Raw genomic sequence first — 19,564 nt, forward strand, 5'->3', positions numbered from 1 at the left:
TGCATCTATTTTTCACTGTCTAATAAAAGGACCTCTGCCTATTAGAACTCTTATTTGTTGGTCTTTTTTTATTTTCATGGCAACTACCTAAGGAAAAACTTTACTAAGCTCACTACAATTGACCAACTGTAATTCAATAAAGCAGCGTTTCCCAAATTTTTCACAAAGCAATCAATACGAGATTTTGCGATTTGGCGACCCACTTTATGGCAAAAAAAATTTTATTCCGAAAAAACCTTATTTTTTTTTATTCAAATAAAACTATTCATTTATACTTCATGCACAAAAATTTCGGAATAAATATATAACGAAACATAGGCAATTAAATTTAAAAACTATGTTCATTTAATAAATGAAGCAAACTTTATTTTTTCCCATTGAAGAAAAATCAGACGATAAAAATAGACGAAGTTCGGGAAGGGGCATAGGTCCCAGAATATATTTAAGCTGAAAATGGACTAGAAACATCCTGCGAGAGTCTAAACACCCAAGTAACGCTAACAGCAATGGGGGACAATCAAGATATATGAAAGAGCACAAGTTATATATTTTGCCACTAGTTCTTATGTCTACCTTGGATTAAAAAAAAATAGATGCAAAAAAAGGTTTATCCCAAATTGGTGCCAGGTATCGGTACCCGATCACTACCGGAAATATTGATCTAATCAAAGAGAAATTACAAACTTTTATTTATCACTCTAAGATTAAAAATGTGCTGCAATCTAGTGTTCCGACACGGTAGAATTTGCTTATATTGTCGGTTCAGTTTTAAAGTAGATTAAGTTATTTTCACGACCTCAACATCAAAGAACAGCTGAAATACATATATATGTATCACACTAAAACTAAAGGATTTATGTTACATATTCTTTTCATAATTTAAATAGTTTTAATTAGTTTTCATTTACTTTTAAGTACATTCCATTTTTTTGTAATCAGGGTGATTTTACAACTGATAGATCATTGCCAGGTTTTTTTCTATTGGACACAAGTGGAAAAATGACAAAACTACTTTCAATTCCAGTGGACCTAGTCCGTCACGTGTCAACCCAAAATCAATCCAATCTTTCATCCCTTAGTTCAATGACTATCTACCTTAGTTCTGCCCACGGAATGACGTATGGACGGATGATGAATAGACTTATCTATCAACAAATGAAATGACATCATTTTTATACAATCCTGAAATGGGCTTATCCCAGATTTGCCTCTCACTCACTCGGACTATCTGTCTTTGCTTTTCCTACAATTAGCTGTGGCTAGGTGCCTAAAGCAAAATACTTGATTTTAATTCAAAATCCCTCTTCAAAGAGTTTTGGACAAGAGCTTTAGAATTCCAAATGGCAATCACTGTAAAATGGTATGCTATGATACATCGCTATGATAGTAATGTATCATAGATATACAAAATGCGTTTTCCTACTAATTTCAAGTTCTTTCTAACTAAGGTATGGCTTTTCTATTAACAAATACGGCCGATTTGAGTCCTTGATTGTCTTTCTAAGACTGAAAACGTGCTTCAAGATATCTCCACCTTTTGGGAAGAGGCCTTTTAATGAAGTCATGTACTGTGTCCAAGGCCGTATCCAGAGGGGTGTGGGGTAGGGGAGATTTACTCCATCCCCACCCAGAAATGTTTTTCCGCCACGCATAAATCTAATAAAAATGAGCATATCCCCCCCCCAAACAAAAATCCTGAATACCTCCTTAGCTGTGTTCATTAGGATCGTTCATTAGGCTAGTAATTTGGATCGTTTGTAATTGACGTAGGGCTTTTTCATCCAGGAACAATAGTGATTAATTTTTCATAATTTGCCAAAATTACTTGAAGTTTTTGGGGAAAATGTAATAAAACCAATATTTCCATTCCGCAAGGCAGTGTAGTATAATCTTGCATTTAATTTTTTGGACAATCGATAGAGTCAGGTATATCGGCCGATATTATCGTTTATATCGATATTATCGTTAATCGATATAGGTCGAATATTACCTACCAACTGGTCCAGGAAACGCCTTTGTATCTTCGTTAACAAAAATTCCTGTGTTTGTAAAATTATGTAAAGCCAACGCTCGACTGAAAATAAACCCATGCAAAAAAAACAAAAAAAAAAACAAGAGGATAATTTTCTTTGAGCTAAAAAGTCCTGCAGAAAATAAAGGAGTAATTTGTAGACTTTCAATTGTATTTTGCCTGCATTTATATTGATAATTTTGAGCATACAATTGAAACACATTCGAAAGCTAAAACAAAGAAAGATTATTCTACTAACCACAAATTCATTAACAAAAATAACAAACTGATTTAGAAGACAACTCAACTGTCTTTCTAGGTGTATTATCAATAAACTAGTGATACGAAATTTTTACTCTGGAAGTGCACTTTAGTATAATCTGAAATCAAGAAGTAATAGACCATAATAAAAGCTCCAGGAATCTACTTACTTTTCCTTGTCGAATGGAGAATTTCAAGTTATGATGCAGATTTTTCATGTTAGTCATTTTCCTTACATTTACCCAGACACATTCACTTTAGATTTTCCTACAATGTAATCATCCGATATGTATTCTAAAACCGATAACAGAACCATTCACTAAATTGGACTCATTTTGCAGAAATCATAGGAAATTAAACAAATTCAAACTATGAAAAAAATCTCAAAGTGCTTTGTTTTTTTTTACTGTAAAAATTTACAACTCTTCTCCTTTTATTTTTCATCTTTTTCTCTTTTTTGATCACCCTCATACGTTTTTGCCTAACCCCACTTACTTTTCCAGGTGTATCCTCTATACTTATGCTACATTTTTTTCCTTTTTTGTTCTTTCTCTCTTTGCAACTTTAAAACATTCTTCCTACCGGGATGGGTCTAGATGAGGACCCACTGGCCATACTATTGGCTGAATTCACTTCTTTTGAAAGTGAAAGCATGATTATTATTTATTTTCTTTTGTAAGATTTTTGTTCTTTTTCTTTCCTTTCTGTTTTTCACTCCCTAGTTCGAGGGAGGGAGTGGTCTATATGCCCACTTTGCGATATTCCTGCCAAATATTTTTTGTAGTTGTTTGAACAATTTTCTCATTTCTAAAAATCTTATTTACCCACCTTTTACTTAGGAAAGGGGTTGTCAACATTATATCGCTTTTTCGTGCAGGCGTATCCACGATTTTCTAATTCTATTTTTCCTTTTCCCTTCTTTTCTGTTTTTACTTTGCCGTCTCAAAAGATAGTCCAGGCCCACCGTGGTTAAATTCCTCAAATATACGGTATTAATATAAACTTTTAAAATACCCATTGTTTGCGGTGTCCTTGCAACGGAGCCACTTGATTAGGGTGAGTTCAGCTAATTGAAGTTGCATGCGATACAAGTAACATGCCTACTGGCCTTTAGACTAACACAACTGTGTGGGCTGATAGTTGACACGCTTCTATGGTTTTTGCAGTAAAGGGCTTGGCACACGTAGCTGATTTTGGGAACCGATTTGAGCATCGGGGGACAAACGATAGCGGTAAAAAAAAATTGTTGAAAGAACAATTTATCGCGCGAGAATTTCAAAACACAAGAACATTGACACAAATAGTCAACTGGAGTTTATTAGTAGTTGCATGATTGATCTTAGCTTAGTTCTCAGCTCAGTAGCGGGGTCTTTCACCACAGACATCTCTGGCTGACCATTTATTTGTATCCTTATTTTTTTGTGATGATGATGATGAAAATCAGCGCTGATATTGTAAATCGGTGCCGAAAAATAGAAAATTTTTCAAGCTCAAATCGACGCCGATTTCTTTTAAAATCGGCGCTTTTATTTGGAAATAAGTTTCCGAAATCAGCTACGTGTGCCCAGCCCTTAAGTTTCATTCCGCATTAAGGAAGAAATAAACTTACAAAATTCAAATTTAATTATTCATTAAGGAATTTTCAGGGGGTAAGTCTTGAATTAAGCCATCTTTACTTAGAACATCAGGGTAACCTCTTTCATGCCAAAGGATAGTCTAGACCTACCCTACTAGAAAAAGGCCAATAAATAGAAGTAGGCCTAGCCTATACTTTCTGATTTTCTGAGGCTAGAACTCAGTAGCCCTAAATTTGCTGTTGCTGACTTGGCTACATCTAAAAGAGATATGCTAATAAATAAAAGGGTAAAATTCTACTTTAGCTACTTTTGGCTATCTTGGAAAGGAGTTTGGTTAGGAAAATGAAACTTTCAGGGATAGATCTAGGCTACAGGCTAAAGTATGTCCCAGGAAGGTATTTTGAAGTACCTACCTCCACTCCTTCTCCCTCTAGAGGGTCCTGACCTTTGATGATCTTTAAAAATCTGTGTGTTATAAAAGTGAAACCTTGTAATATAGGCCTAGCCTAGATCTTCTGCTTAAAACAAAGTCCAACAAAATTGTTTTCAGCTTCAAAACTTTGCTCAATCCTGATTTATAGAGTTTTAAAGATATGCAAATACATTTCCTAAATTTTGAAAATTAACATTGATACGTCTTAAAATACTACTTAAAAAACAGGAATTACATTTCCAGAACTAAAGCCAGAGAAAAAGAATCTTAAAACTGAACATTAAGGTAAAATATTGTTTTGTCAAAACTTCAATAGGTATAGACCTGTCATGTAGGCAATTTTCAGGACCCTCTAGAGGGAGAAGGAGTGGAGGTAGGTACTTCAAAATACCTTCTCAGGACATACTTTAGCCTGTAGACCCATCCCTGAAAGTTTCAATTTCCTAACCTCACCCCTTTCCAAGATTGGTAAAAGTAACTAAAGTAGAATTTTACCAATACAAGTAGCCTATTAGGGATATCCATCACACAACTAGGCCTAGGGTAAAAAACTGGTTACACAATTGAGCAAAATTATGTAAAACTCAAACCCTCATAGGCCTATTGTGTTAGGCAGGATACCACCAGATGGCTAATTTGACAGTGTATATATATATATACAAATCTTTAAATTAGCCAACTGGCCAACCAATATTTTAAGCCCAAGAGTCCAGCTGGATATAAGGAAACATATTAAGAAAACAATTCTTACTCCATAATATGCAGAATAATCCTATTTAATGCATTTTGCAGGGGGAGAGCCTTTATCTTCACTTATATCCTTGTTTTTTAGTTTTTCTAAGAAATTCATGAATTTCTTAGAACCTCTATAGGCTATTCATAGAATAGGCTATATACCCCCACCCCCCTAGTGTGCAAATAGGCTATATACCTAAAATTGCATCCTCAATCTAAATGTAACATCCATTTGCATCACAAATGAACTTTACTCCCATATTAGCCATGTGGTAGATGTCTGTTAGGCTTACCAAATTGGAATTGAGAAAAATTAAAACCTTCTTATTGCAAATCCAAACTTGTCATTTAGAGGGAAAATTTTAGTTGCTGGAGGTGTTTTCCATCAGTGGTTACCTGTTCAACTTCAAAGCAACTGTAGTAATACACTTAATTTGTTGATAAGGAAGGTAAAATTCTATTTTAGCAGCTATCTTGGAAAGGGGTTAGGTTAGGAGAATAAAATTTTAAGGTATGGGTCTACAGGCTAGACAATGTCCTGGGAAAGTACTTTGAAGTAGGCTACCTACCTCTACTCTTTCTCCCTCTAGAGGGTCATGATCTTTAAAAATCTGTGTTATAAAAGTGAAACCTTGCAAAATAAATCTTCTGCTTAAATGAAGTAGCCTACAACACAATTGTTTTCAGCTTCACAACTTTGCTCAATCCCAATTTGTAAGGTTTCAAAGAAATGTAAATACATTTCCTAAATTCTGAAAAAAAAACACCATTGATTTGGCTTAAAATTTTACTCAGATAACAGGAATTGTATTTTCAGAACTAAAGCCTGAGAAAAAGGAAATGATAACTTGAAAATTAAGGTAAAATGTTGTTTGGTCAAAATTTCAATAGGTAGTCAACCTGTCATGTAGGCAAATTTCAGGACCCTCTAGAGGGAGAAAGAGTAGAGGTAGGTACTTCAAAATACATTCCTAGGACATACTTTAGCCTGTAAATTTCAGGAGCCCCTAGAGGGAGAAGGAGTGTAGGTAGGTACTTCAAAACACCTTTCTGTGACATACTTTAGCCTGTAGACCCATCCATGAAAGTTTCATTTTCCTAACCTAACCCTTTTACAAGATAACCAAAATTAGCTAAAGTAGAATTTTACCATAAGGAAAAAGGTCAGCTCTGAAAGTATTTAAACAATTTTTTTTTAAAGAATATATGCATTGACCCTGAACAGGAAGCATTCACAAATTACACCCTAGAACTTGGAGACAACACTGTAGCATTGCTTATAGGCTAGTATAGGCCATAAAGCTTCAACATTTTATTGTTATTTTTTCCCCAAAGGAACTTCATAGGCCTATAGAAAGGGTGGTTATATCAACTTCAAAGGAGGCTCATTCATTGGAAATCAGAAGTTCTAGTGCCCTTTTTAAGAGTCAAAAGAGATCAGAGGGCAAGTAGATCCTACTTGTGGGGCTGAGCTTAGGCAACAAAAAGATACTATTTGGAAATTGAAGATGGCTTTAAACGATTGTTTGCCTCTTATACGAAGCAAATTAATGGTTCTATGTCAATTATAAATTTTTGGTCAACCTTCTTAAGACCATAGGCGTGCGTCCCGTATTGGCTTCTCATTCCAGGCAATCTGACGGTCCTATGTCAATTTTAAATTCTTGGTCAACCTGCCTGAGACTCCAGGCAGCCATGCCTTTCCAAATACTAACAAACAAGTATGTGTCCAATAAGAGAGTCATGCTTACTCCTGCCATTTATCCATGCTGCAGCCATTTAAACACTTGCCTCTCAAGTACTTGGACTATCTGTCTTGGCTTTTCTCTTTTCTACAATTAGCCATGTCTTGATCCAACCTACTGCAAAATACTTGATAACTTCAAGTCAAATTTCAGGACCCTTTAGAGAGAGAAAGAGTGGAGGTAGGTACTTCAAAATACCTTCCCAGGACCCCCTAGAGCCACCCTTTTTAAGAGTCAAAAGAGATCAGAGGGCAAGTAGGTACTGGCCTAGCCTCCCACCTCTTTTCCCCAAATACATTTAATCAAAATTTTGAGACAGCCATTTTATTCAAATAGTCCAAAGGTCAAATGACTATGCCTCTGGGGTTGCCAAAACCCCCCACAGCCTTAGGGCAAGGGTTGTAAGCTATACAAGTTGCCTATTGCTAACATATAAGGTTCTTATGGAAGGGGGGTTCTAAATTTTGGAGAAGGCTCATTCATCTTAAAATTAATAATTCTAGTTCCCTTTTTAAGGTTCAAAAGTAATTAGAAGGCAACCAGCCTCCCTTTTTCATGCCATTTTTCTCCAAATGCTTCTTATCAAAATTTTGAGACAGCCATTTTGTTCTAAATAATCTGAAGGTCTAATAACTATGGTTCTGGTTTTGGTAACCACCCTTCCCAGCCCTCTGCAGCAAGGGCTATAAGTTATGCTAGTTGCTCATTATTAACATGTAAGGTTTACATGAAGGGGTGGTCATGTAAACATTAGAGAGGGCTTATTTGTTTGGGAATTGAAAGGTCTAGTGTTTTTAGAACCAGAAGAGATTAGAGGTAACCAGCCCCTCCTCCTGGCACCTTTTTTCCCCAAATGCACCTAATGAAAATTTTGATATAGCCATTTTATTCAAAATAGTCCAAAAGCCAAATGACTATAACTCAAGAGATTGATAAATCCCCCATAGCCCCTGGGGTAAGGGCTGTAACTTGAGTGCAAGTTGCCCATTGTTAATATGTGGTTTTTGTAGATTTTATAAACTATGTTTTTGTAGTTTGTTTTTATAGATTGTGATTGTATAAACTATGGAGGGGCTTTTGTTTTGAAATCCAGCCCCCCCCCCCCTCCCTGATGCCTGTTTTCCCCAAATTCATCCAGTCCCCAAATTCATCCAGTTCAAGTGCTCTAATTTATGCAAGTTGCTAATTGTTAACATATAAGATTTTTATGCATGGGTACTCATATGATCTTTGATTTTTAAAGTTTCAGTGCCCTATTTCAGAATCAAATGTTATTGAAGAGCAACCAGCCTGCCCCCCCCCCACGCACACACACACCCTTTTTCCCCCAAATGCATCAGATCAAAATTTTGAGATAGCAATTTTGTTCAAAATAGCTCAAAGATCAAATAATTATGCCAAATTGGGGCTACAAGTATAGCTTACAACCCTTGCCTCAGGGCAAGGGTTGTAAGCTATACAAGTTTTCCTATTGCTAACATATAAGGTTCTTATGGAAGGAGTGGTTTTCTAAACTTTGGAGAAGGCTCATTCATCTTAAAATTAATAATTCTAGTTCCCTTTTTAAGGTTCAAAAGTAATTAGAAGGCAACCAGCCTCCCTTTTTCATGCCATTTTCTCCAAATGCTTCTTATCAAAATTTTGAGACAGCCATTTTGTTCTAAATAATCTGAAGGTCTAATAACTATGGTTCTGGTAACCCCCCTTCCCAACCCTCAGCAGCAAGGGCTATAAGTTATGCTAGTTGCTCATTATTAACATATAATGTTTACATGAAAGGGTGGTCATGTAAACATTAGAGGAGGCTTGTTTGTTTGAGAATTGAAAGTTCTAGTGTTTTTTAAGAATCAGAAGAGCTTAGAGGTAACCAGCCCCTCCTCCTGGCACCTTTTTTCCCCAAATGCACCTAATCAAAATTTTGATCTAGCCATTTTGTTCAAAATAGTCCAAAAGCCAAATAACTATAACTCAAGAGATTGATAAATCCCCCATAGCCCCTGGTAAGGCCTGGCAAGGGCTGTAACTTGTGTGCATGTTGCCCGTTGTTAATATATATGGTTTTTGTAGATTTTATAAACTATGGAGGGGCTTTTGTTTTGAAATCCAGCCCCCCCCCCTTCCCTGATACCCATTTTCCCCAAATTCATCCAGTCCAAATTTTGAGAGAACCATTTTGTTCAAAATAGCCTAAAGGCCAAATAACTATGCTTCCAAGGTTGACCCCCTAGCCCCTGGGGCAAGTGCTCTAATTTATGCAAGTTGATAATTGTTAACATATAAGATTTTTATGCATGAGTACTCATATGAACTTTGATTTTTAAAGTTTCAGTGCCCTATTTAAGAATAAAATGTGATTGAAGAGCAACCAGCCTGCCCCCCCCCCACACACACCCTTTTTTCCCAAATGCATCAGATCAAAATTTTGATATAGAAATTTTGTTAAAAATAGCTCAAAGGTCAAATAACTATGCCAAATAACTCCAGGGTTGAGACACCTCTCTAGGCAATTTTTATAAGTTAGGCAGTTGCCCATTGTCAATATATATGGATTTTTGTTGGAGAAAAGGGCATGTTTGATCCTGGGTCTCCAAAAAGGCTTAGGGTATTAAGGTGAAACTTTAAAGAAATGTTGAGAGGGAGGCCAAACACAATCAAAGCACCATGTACTTGTTGGTTGTGAAAAAGGAATATCAGCAATATTTAAAGAATGATTGAGGGTATTAAGTTGGAAATTTCAAGGTATGTTTAAGAGATGTTGAAGAGAGATTTTAGGGTAACCAACTCTCCCTCCTTTCTCATTTTAGGTTCCCTCCTCTGCTCAACATTGATAAAAATTTTGGAATTGTCATTTTGTTCAAACAAGTCAAAAGATCTATTAGATACTTCCAGGAATGTCATGCCCCCATAGCCCCAGGGTAAGGATTGTAAATTATGCAATTTACCTGTTGTTTACATACATGATTTATCATTAAGAAAGGGGGAATATTTGACTCTGGGTGTATCCAAAAAGGCTAAGCCCATTAAGGTAAGACCTTGAGGCCCCCTGCAGGAAATTTGGGTCTATAAAGTAATTATAAGGAAACCAAAAAAAGGCAGAATATGGAAAAAATGTGTGTTGTCCCATCGTTGACTGCCTGCCAATAGATTTTGACCCTATAACAAAAGTGTAAGAACCTAACTATTGATATCACTAAATCAAAGAATCAGTTATTTATGGCAATCCTAAATATGAATTTGTTTATTAGTAAATAGTGCAGTTATTAGTGCACAAGAAAGTTTGTATAATTAAAGAAAACACAAGGAAAACAACTTAATAAGGGGCAATTTGGGTAAAAAAAAAATTGTTGTCAACTTTTGCTTGTATTGCAAGATTACCCATGAGCTGATATATGAAGCCACTATAATCAGAAATGTTTTCCCTGAACAGAATGCTGGGAATTTTTGTATTTTCTCCCTGAACATATATGGTTTTTGTGTTTTACTATCATTTATCTACTTTTCCAGGAGTGATTGTATTTATCTAGTTGTCGCTTTGAAAACAATTTAATTTTTTACAGTTATGAAGTATAGAGGTGTCAAATATATTGGTTTTTGGTATTCAAAATTAAATTTGAAATATTGAATTAGGAATTATTATTTGATTTTTTAAATCTTAGTTTTAATATTTTTCTTTGAACAAACTACTTTGATTATGCATTAATTTTTATAAACAATTGAGTCTAAAGGCATTAAATATTTTGGTGTTTAATAACCAAGCTCAAAACTGTTGATATTGTTAAAAAAAAATATCCGTCCAACGCTTCGGCATTGCTCAACAGAACTGAATGTTGGGGGTTTATATTTTAGTTTTTGTAAGTAGGCTGTTGTTTTGTGTAATTTTTGAATTGATTACTTTTTCAATTTTTATATACTTTCACTTTAATTGACATGCTTTCTTCATTGCCTTTAGAAAAATGGTTGTAAGCTTCATTAAATAAAAAAGTTTTTTTGACTGAAAGTAAGGAGCAACATTAAAACTTAAAACGAACAGAAATTATTACATATATGAGGGGGGTTGGCCCCCTCCTCAATACCTTGCTTTTCATGGTACAGTTTTTTGGTACTTTAAAAAAGTTACTTATTGTTCTAATTAATTGACCATTGTGTTTCAGGAGTTGTTTTTAAAGAATTGGCACCAAATTTAAACTTTAGTGTAAAGAACAAGGGGTCGAGGAGGGGGCAACCCCCTCATATGTGTAATAATCTCTGTTTGTTTTAAATTTTAATGTTGCTCCTTACTTTCAGTTGAAAAAACTTGTTTTTTATTTAATTTCTGATCGTTTTTTTAATATCGCCAGGATACCTGGCTCTACATCCATGGAAAAATCCCCCTCCTTACAGAAATATCCTCTGGGCAATTCAATCCTGGCGAAAATTCACCCTGGATAATTACCCTTAACATCTCCATGCCTACAATTGAATTGGTAAAGAAAAAGCAAGACATATAAAAAAAATTTGTATAGGAATTCTGACAAATTTACCAAGTGTAAAATTTCCCCTGAAAATCTCACCCCCTGGAAACTTCCCTCTCCATTGAAAATTCTCTCCGTGTAAAATCCTCCCAGCAGAAAATTCTTCCTCCCCTCCCCACCCGAAAAATGGATGCATATTCCCAATAACAAATAAAACCATGGGTAAACTTGATAACTTGAAAACCTTTCCCCAGGGGCTGTAGGGGGTCATTTTATCTCTAAAGACATAGTTATTGTGCCTTTCAACTATGCTGAAGAAAAAAGCTATCTCAAAATTTTGGGAATAAGGTAGTGTGGGGCACTCCAATTGTTTTGGTCACTTAAAAAAGGCACTAGAACCTTTCATTTCCAATAGAATGAGCCCTCTCTCAACAGTCTAGGCCCAGTGAGTCAATACGATCACCCCTGGGGAAAAACAAAACAAACAAATAAACACATATCTGTGATCTTTCTTCTGGCAAAAATTACAAAATTCCATTTTTTGTAGATAGGAGCTTGAAACCTCTACAGGAGTTTTCTTGGATACGCTGAATCTGATGGTGTAATTTTCATTAAAATTATATGACTTTGGGGGGAGGGGGTCTTCCCCCTTTTTTAGAAAATCAGACAAAATTTTTCAGGCTCGTGGCTTTTTGATGGGTAAGACTAAACTTAATTACGCTTACATATTCGGAATCAGTATAATAAGCCAATTCTTTTGATGTATCAATTGCTGTCAAAATTTAGTTTTTTAGAGTTTTGGTTGATATTGTGCCAGGTTGCTCTGTGCTTACATTTCATTACCACAAACTGTTTGATTACCCCTCAAAATCCAAACAGAGATCATTGAATATAGATCGTTTTTCTGCGTTACCAAAAGCACTGCATTCATAAAACTCTACATTTTCATGAGATGTAATTAAACAAATAGAAAAGGGTTTTCAACTAAAATAAGGAGCAAGTTTAAAACTTAAAACAAATGCAATGTACTATGTATATAAGGGGGACTGTCCCCTTTCAACAACTTGCTCATTAAACAAAAGTATTTTTAGTGCTTTGAAAAATCTTATCTTTCCAATTGCAAATTTCTGGGAAAATTTGGAAAAAAGCCAAACTTCACAGTAAAGAGTAAGGAGCTAAGGAGGAGACAGTCTCCTTCATGTAAAAAATAATATGTTCAAATATGTTTCAAATCTGTTCCTTGCTTTCAGTTGAAAAACTCTTTTTTATTTTGGAATGTAACATTTTAGCTGCATAGAGAAACAATTTAATTAATTCCTTCTCCCCTCTATCTCTTTCAACATTCATCTGAAGCCTCGTGAAGAGTAAGCAGTTTGTCCATTAAAATGTACTTCTTTAGGTATCTACTATATCCCCACCTAAACAATAACTAACCCTCCCTCATTATAGCTGATACGCAATTAAAGATCACCAAACATAGCATATTTTCACTAGAAATAAAGCAAATTAACTTCGATGACTTAAGTGCTACCCTTTTTGGGCAGTACTTTTTTACAACTGGCAGGCCTTAACTATAGTTATTCATACTTTTAAATCATTTAGCTTTTCAGAATTTTAAATTGATTGCAAATTCATCTTCTTTGGGGTAAAGTTGTAGCTTTGTGCCCTAAAATAGCAAGAGAACAAGATTTTTCCCTGGTCGAATCTTTATGGTCACTTAAAAAGGAGCTTTAAGTTTACGTTTGAATGAGCTCCCTCCCAATTATCTTGGACCTTCAATTTGATTAAATAAAAAAAAAGTTCTTTTTTTTACTGAAAGTAAAGAGCAACATTAAAACTTAAAACGAACAGAAATTATTCCGTATATGAAAGGGGCTGTCCCCTGTTCGACGCCTCCCACTTTACGCTAAAGTTTTTTATTGTTTTAAAAAATAGAGTTGTGAGACAGAGTCAAACTTTAGCGTAAAGAGTGAGACATTGAGGAGGGGACAATCCCTTTCATATACGGAATAATTTCTGTTCGTTTTAAATTTTAATGTCACTCCTTAATTTCAGTAAAAAAAAAAACTTGTTTTTTTATTTAATTTCTGAACGTTTTACATTAATGCAGGTTTTGATTTTGGCTCACCGTACATGAATAATTAAAACGAAATTTGCATATTAATTTTACTTTTTTTCGGCTAAATGGCTTTCTCGAAAGTTGTTTAATTTTATTTAAGAACGTTTTTATTAGTAATAAATTTATGTAACTTACGAATTAACTTACGTAACGAACTTCTATATTTGTATATTTTTATTACGTATATTAGGGGGGTTCGTCCCCTATTCAATACCTAGCTCTTTATGCTAAAGTTCGAATTTTGTTCTAATTCTTTAAAAATGACCCCTTAATCACAAAGGCAGTTAATTAGAATAAATAGCTCTTATGAAAGTAGTAAAAAAAACTTTAGAATAAAGAGTGAGGTACCATATTGGCTAGGGGGCGAACCCAATCATATATGTAATAATTTCTGTTCATTTTAAGTTTTGATGTTGCTCCTTACTTTCAGTTGAAAAATTTGTTCTCTCAATTTAATTTCTAATCGTTTTATTTAAAATAATGCTGGGAATCCGGCGCCCCCTTCATAGCAATGTCCCTTCCCCCATGAAAACTTCCTCCATGGAAAGATCCTCCCGCATAAACCCAATAACCAATACTATATGTAAACATTGGGCCAAGTTCATAACTTGCAGCCCTTCCCTTGGGAACTGTGGGGGATTAAGTCATCCTCAAAGACATAGTTATTATGTTTTTCGACCGTGCTGAACAAAATGGCTATCTCAAAATTTTGATCAGGTGACTTTGGGGAAAAAATGAGCAATGGAGGGGGCCTAGTTGCCCTCCATTTTTTTGTCACTTAAAAGCGCACTAGAACTTTTAATTTCAGTTTAAATGAGCCCTCCTGCAATATTCTAGGACCACTGTGTTGAAACAATCACCCATGGGGAAAAAAACAAAAAACAAATTAACACGCATCTGTGATCTTTCTTCTAAAAAAATACAGAATTCCACATTTTTGCAGATAGGAGCTTGAAACCTCTACAGTAGGGTTCTCCTGTAAACTGAATCTGATGGTGTGATTTTCATTAAGGTTCTATTACTTTTAGGGGGTGTTTCTTCCTTCTTTCGAAAATCAGGCAAATTTTCTCAGGTGCATAGCTTTTGATGGGCACAACTAAACTTGATGAAGCTTATATATTTGAAACCAGCATAAAAATCTGATTTTTTTTATGTATCTATTGGTACGGTATCGAAATTCTGTTTTTTAGAGTTTCGGTTACTATTGAGCCAGGTCACTCCTTGCTTACATTTTGTTACTGCAAACTGTTTGATACAATCGCCCTTGGGAAACAACAGAACGAATAAACATACATCGACAATGTTTCTTCTGAAAAAGAAGCGAAATTCCACATTTGGAAGATTTTAGCTTGAAACCTCTACATTAGGGTTCTCTGATATGATGTATCTAATAAAGAGATTTTCAATAAGATTGCTTGTTTTTTTTTTGGGGGGGGGGAGAGTGTATTTTGTTTCATTTTACATGCAATTTAATAGCTCTTTTTATTTGAGTTTTCTCCTAAAAGTATTTAAAAATAAACTTACTCCTATGAAAAAAATTTCTGAAATATATTCCCTGTCACCCAACCACCACTGACATTTTGGCGTTTGCCCTCCCCCCCCGGGAAAATTTTCTGCCGGTGCCCTTGCTCCCATGCCTTTTTAGTTGCAATCCCTCCAAAAACATTTGATCAAAATTATGAAATAGACATCATGTTTAAGATAGTCAAAACTCCAATAAATATGCCTACGAGGGTGATATAATCCTCCAAAGCTTTGGAGAAAGGACTCTGAAGACAATGAAACAGCTATGTGCATGTTGATTGTCAGAAGGATGTATCATCAATATCTAAGGAACGGCTGTGGGTATTAAGTCAAAAACTTCAGTGGATGGAAGAGCTATCAGAGGGTAACCAGACCTCTTGCCCTTTTAGATGCTCCCTGCCCTCATCAGTGATGAAAATTTCGAAAATTTGCAATCTTGTTCAAAACTGTCAAATGTCTAGTAAATATCCTGCTGGGGATGCAATGCCCCCCCCCCACAGCCCAGGATAAGGATTGTACATTATGCAGTTTGTCCTTTTTTACATGCAGGATTAATCATTAGGAAAACTGAGGAATTTTTTATTCTAGGAGTGTTCAAAAAGGCTATGGGTATTAAGTTGAAACTTTGGGAAATATTGAGGGGCATGTTAAACTAATTCTAAAGATACTGTGTGTATCCTGTTTATTAAAAATGAGTATCTGCAATATCACAAAAACAACTGAGGGCATTAAGTTTAAACTTTCAGAGCATGTTGAGGAAGATGTTAAAAAGTGGTCAAAGGGCAACAAGTCCCCACCCATCCCCTTTTTTCTGCCCTCCCTCCAAAGATATCTGATCAAGATCTTGGAATAGTCATCTTGTTGAAAATAGTCAGTAAAATTAACTAACTATACCTCCAGGGTTGACTTAACCCCCACACCCCCTGGGGATAGGGTTTTAAGTTACATATATCGCCCATTGTTTATGTGCAAGGTTGGCTAATGGGGAAAGGTGGCATGTTTGAACCTCAGTCTCTAAAAAGGCTAAGAATGTTAAGGTAAAACGTTTAGAAAATGCTGAGGGGGAAGTCGAACATATCAAAGCATGTTATGTCCAGGATGGTTTTTGAAAGAACACAACAACAATATCTAAGGAGCGGCTAAGGGTGTTACGCTGAAACTTTAAAGGTATGTTGAAAAAGAAAGGATAGGCAGCCACCCCTCTTGCCCTTTTAGATTCTCTGCTTAAGACTGATAGAGATCTTAAAAGAAACATTTTATTCAACAAAGTAACAAGGTCTAATAGCTAAGCCTCTGGGGATGCTATGCTCCACAGTCCCTAAGACAAGGAATGAAAATTATGCAATTTGTCCATTTTTTACACGCAGAATTTATCATTAAGAGATGGGGGAGGGAATGATTGATCCTTGATGTGTCCAAAAAGGCTACAGGCATTGAGGCAAAATTTTTGGAAAATTTGAGGTATTTGTTGAGCTAAATCAAAGATACTATATGAAGCCAAGTTATCAATAAGGCTTATCTGTAATGTTTTAGGAACCAGTAAGGGTATTAACTTGAAACTTTCAGGGCCACTACTACTATTGTAACTACTACTACATCTATTTATGACTGCTTTCAGGAATATTAAGGGGGTGTTGAACTTCGAAACTTTACTGTTGAAAAAAGTCACTTTGATGCTTTGATGGAAGTTTGATGTTGAAAAAATAAATTATATTGAAATGAGAAATGTTGAAAATCTTGGAACTTTGGCAATCAAAAACAAACAGAAATTAATTTTTAAAAAACTCCTGAAAAAGAATTTGTTAAAAAAAATAGTAAAGAGCCACATTAAACTTAAGACTAGAAGAAATAAGTACCTATAATAAGTCAATACAACTTTGAAAATAAAAACAAGAATTACAATGAAATATTTTTTTTTTACTGTTGAGCTTTTATTATTTAATATTATTATGTGTCATATATTCAGTTTAATTTTATTTTCAATGCTGTAAGCACAAAAGAAAGTATTTGTAATATGATATGTTTTCATCAAAGTGCAAATGATGCAGTAGGCATTAGTTAGACTTTTACACTTTGGAAAAGAGGCAGTAGCCAATCTTTTGTTTATAGTGATATTTTTTTGTTCTAAGTTTGATTTAAATATTCAATTTAAGTTTTGATTCTTTTAAGATGTATTTATTCATTTATATTAGTACCTTTTCAATGTTTGTTTGCTATGATTGTTTATTTAATTTTTGATTGTTTTGAGCTTCCTTTATTGTTTAATAGTAATTTCTGGTCGTTTTGAGTTGTAATTATTACATGAATTTATTTCTACTGGTCTTAAGTTTAATATGGCCCTTTACTATTCATGGAAAAACTTATTTTTTGGAATCTCTTTTTAAATTAATCTTCTAAAAAGTGACTTCAATCAGATCAAATTATCTGATGTTGTAGTCTAGAGCGGTAATTTAATTGAAGAAGCACCTGGAAATTGCCTTGCAAATCAAAATTAATATGGGATGATGGAATGCTTTATTTTAAAGCCACTCAACAAAGAAGTAACTAAAATTAATTTTAAGGTTGTCAATGCCTCCCAGGGGAATATAAATCCTATAAAAATTATGGTTCCGTGAAGGATAAGCAGAAAGGAGGAAATGAATTCACGCAAGTTTACTAATTTAATTTAAATTTCTGCTTTGCCAACCCATGACTTAGAACTAAAGAATAACACGATAATTATACTAATTCATAATTTAGATATTTCAGAGGGTATGCACAATGGAACACACCTTGTTACTGAATTATGTTACAATGTATTTGAAAGAAAAATAGTTACTATGGAACAAGCTGGGAAAGAAGTTCACATGAATCTGCGGTTAGAAGACAAGCAATAGTGAGACTCACATATATACAAGCCTGCCATGTGCCAAGTACCAGGGACAGAGCAGAGCTTGATCTCCTGGTACTTATTATAAGGGGGGAGGGTGTTGTTATGGATCGTTGGCAGATACCCTTCTGCAGTTTAATTGAGGCTTTGCTTAATATGAAATTGTTAAGATTAGACACTTTTATTGTAACTTTCGGTTGCAAATACACATATTTGGATACCCTCACAACAGAGCTATTAAGACCTCGATTTTTTTTCAGATTATTGAAAAAACTTCCACATAAAAGAATTTTTCAGAGATAAATAAATAGCTATATTAGATCAAAGATGAGCAGAAATAAAGTGAAATAATGATTAAAGTGTAAAAGCAGTATAAATCATTATGAATAAATAGATGATACCAAAAATAAATAGAAACTACAATAAATAATCAAGTCAAACTTAAAACGAACATAAATTACTACAAACAGGAGTAGATGTAACGCACCCTATGTTTTCTAAAGACATAATGTCATTTTTGCTTTACTGAAAATAATTTTATTTTGATTTTTGTGTTTTTGTTTGTCATAATATCAACATTTTTTTAATATCAAGAGTCATCATAGCCGAGTGGTTATCACTCCAGGATTGAAATCCTGAGGTCAGGGGTTTGAGTCCTGGTGTTGCTCGTTATTTGGTTTGGAATGGGGTCAATGGTTAGACCGTGTAAGCTCAACCAGAGTTGACCCAACTCTAAATGGGTATCTGGAGAAACCTGGGGGAAAGACACAGAAAGTGTTAGAGTGTTGGATGATTTGCCCCCAACCACACATTGCAATCCTGGCCTAAGTCATTGAATTAGGAGATTTGTGCCTGTGTAACACAGACCATTGGTCAGCATGCAAAAAAGTTTTTTTTTATAATATCAACAAAAAAAAAAAGAAAATCGCCATAATAACCAAGATTGCTGAAAAGAACTAATATAATGTAGATTGTAGATTGACAGTTTAATATATGCAGATTCTGATCCAGGGCCAGGTTTAAAGCTTTGACGCTTCTACCCCAAGCGGTTTTGCTGCTCTGTATTCACACCATAGGAGAGAGGGTCAATTTTACATAAAAAAAAAATATCTTTTATATTGCAAAATAACATCACTCATGGTAATAATTTGAAAATCAAATATTTGTACTTTGGGGGTATGCAGTAAATTAAATAAACCAACAAGGTATTGGAAATAAGTTTAATCCATTAATAGATAGCAACAAATAGATACATGTCCACATTGTACATTATTTTGTAAGTAGGACTGTTTTTCTTCAAAGCCAATTAATAAAGGCTTCCTCTTTCCTTTTTTTGTGCAAAGGTGTATAGGATGTCATTGTATGGCATCTCTTGAATCAGTCTTCCTCAATAGTGAGCAGGGGTAATAATGTCAATCTGTCATAGCTGATTGAAGATCTTAAGTAGTTCTTCACCCCCAAAAGGTGGAGGAGGATCTTTCTCCTGTGAAGTTTGTGGCAGGCATACTAAGAACCATTCTTAAGGCAATGTCAATGTTTGGATACATGTCAACTGTATCAAAATAACACAAAACCTTGATAACGTCAGTTAAAGTCATACTTTTTTTTTCTTCATCAGTATTTCATACCAAGAAGGGTTTTAAGTGCATTTATTAATATACAATCATAGACTGAAGATTGTCAGGGTAAAAACTCAGTAGCTCACTTGCATTATTTGTGACTTTTGAGGCTTCCAGTCCTTTAATAACTTCAAAAAATCCAAATCTGTTATGAAGCCTTTTGGAGTTTGGCATATAATGTATCTAATATAAAGTTGAAAGTTTTTGCACACAAGTTTTC

At 34.7% G+C, this 19,564-nt stretch overlaps 1 protein-coding gene across 2 annotated transcripts in view; it reads left to right on the forward strand.

Annotated features, from left to right (window-relative positions):
- The first annotated feature begins 3,836 nt into the window (after positions 1 to 3,836).
- Positions 3,837 to 19,564, forward strand: part of LOC148940035 (cold shock domain-containing protein CG9705-like) — a 35,721-nt gene continuing 19,993 nt past the window's right edge. Inside the window, exon 1 of one of the 2 annotated variants that reach the window (XM_089105858.1) lies at positions 3,837 to 3,921. Coding sequence is in view for 1 of the 2 variants with exons in the window: in XM_089105857.1 (XP_088961983.1) it covers positions 9,654 to 9,677 (24 nt within the window). In the remaining variant the exon portion in view is untranslated. Of the gene's footprint in view, positions 3,922 to 9,574; positions 9,678 to 19,564 lie in introns of those variants that run through there. The other variant, XM_089105857.1, reaches the window with a different exon arrangement.

Source organism: Artemia sp. Qi Xiang Cuo, chromosome 20, assembly GCF_049724085.1.
Source record: "Artemia sp. Qi Xiang Cuo chromosome 20, ASM4972408v1, whole genome shotgun sequence".
In the NCBI taxonomy this organism is placed as follows: Eukaryota; Metazoa; Arthropoda; class Branchiopoda; order Anostraca; family Artemiidae; genus Artemia; species Artemia sp. Qi Xiang Cuo.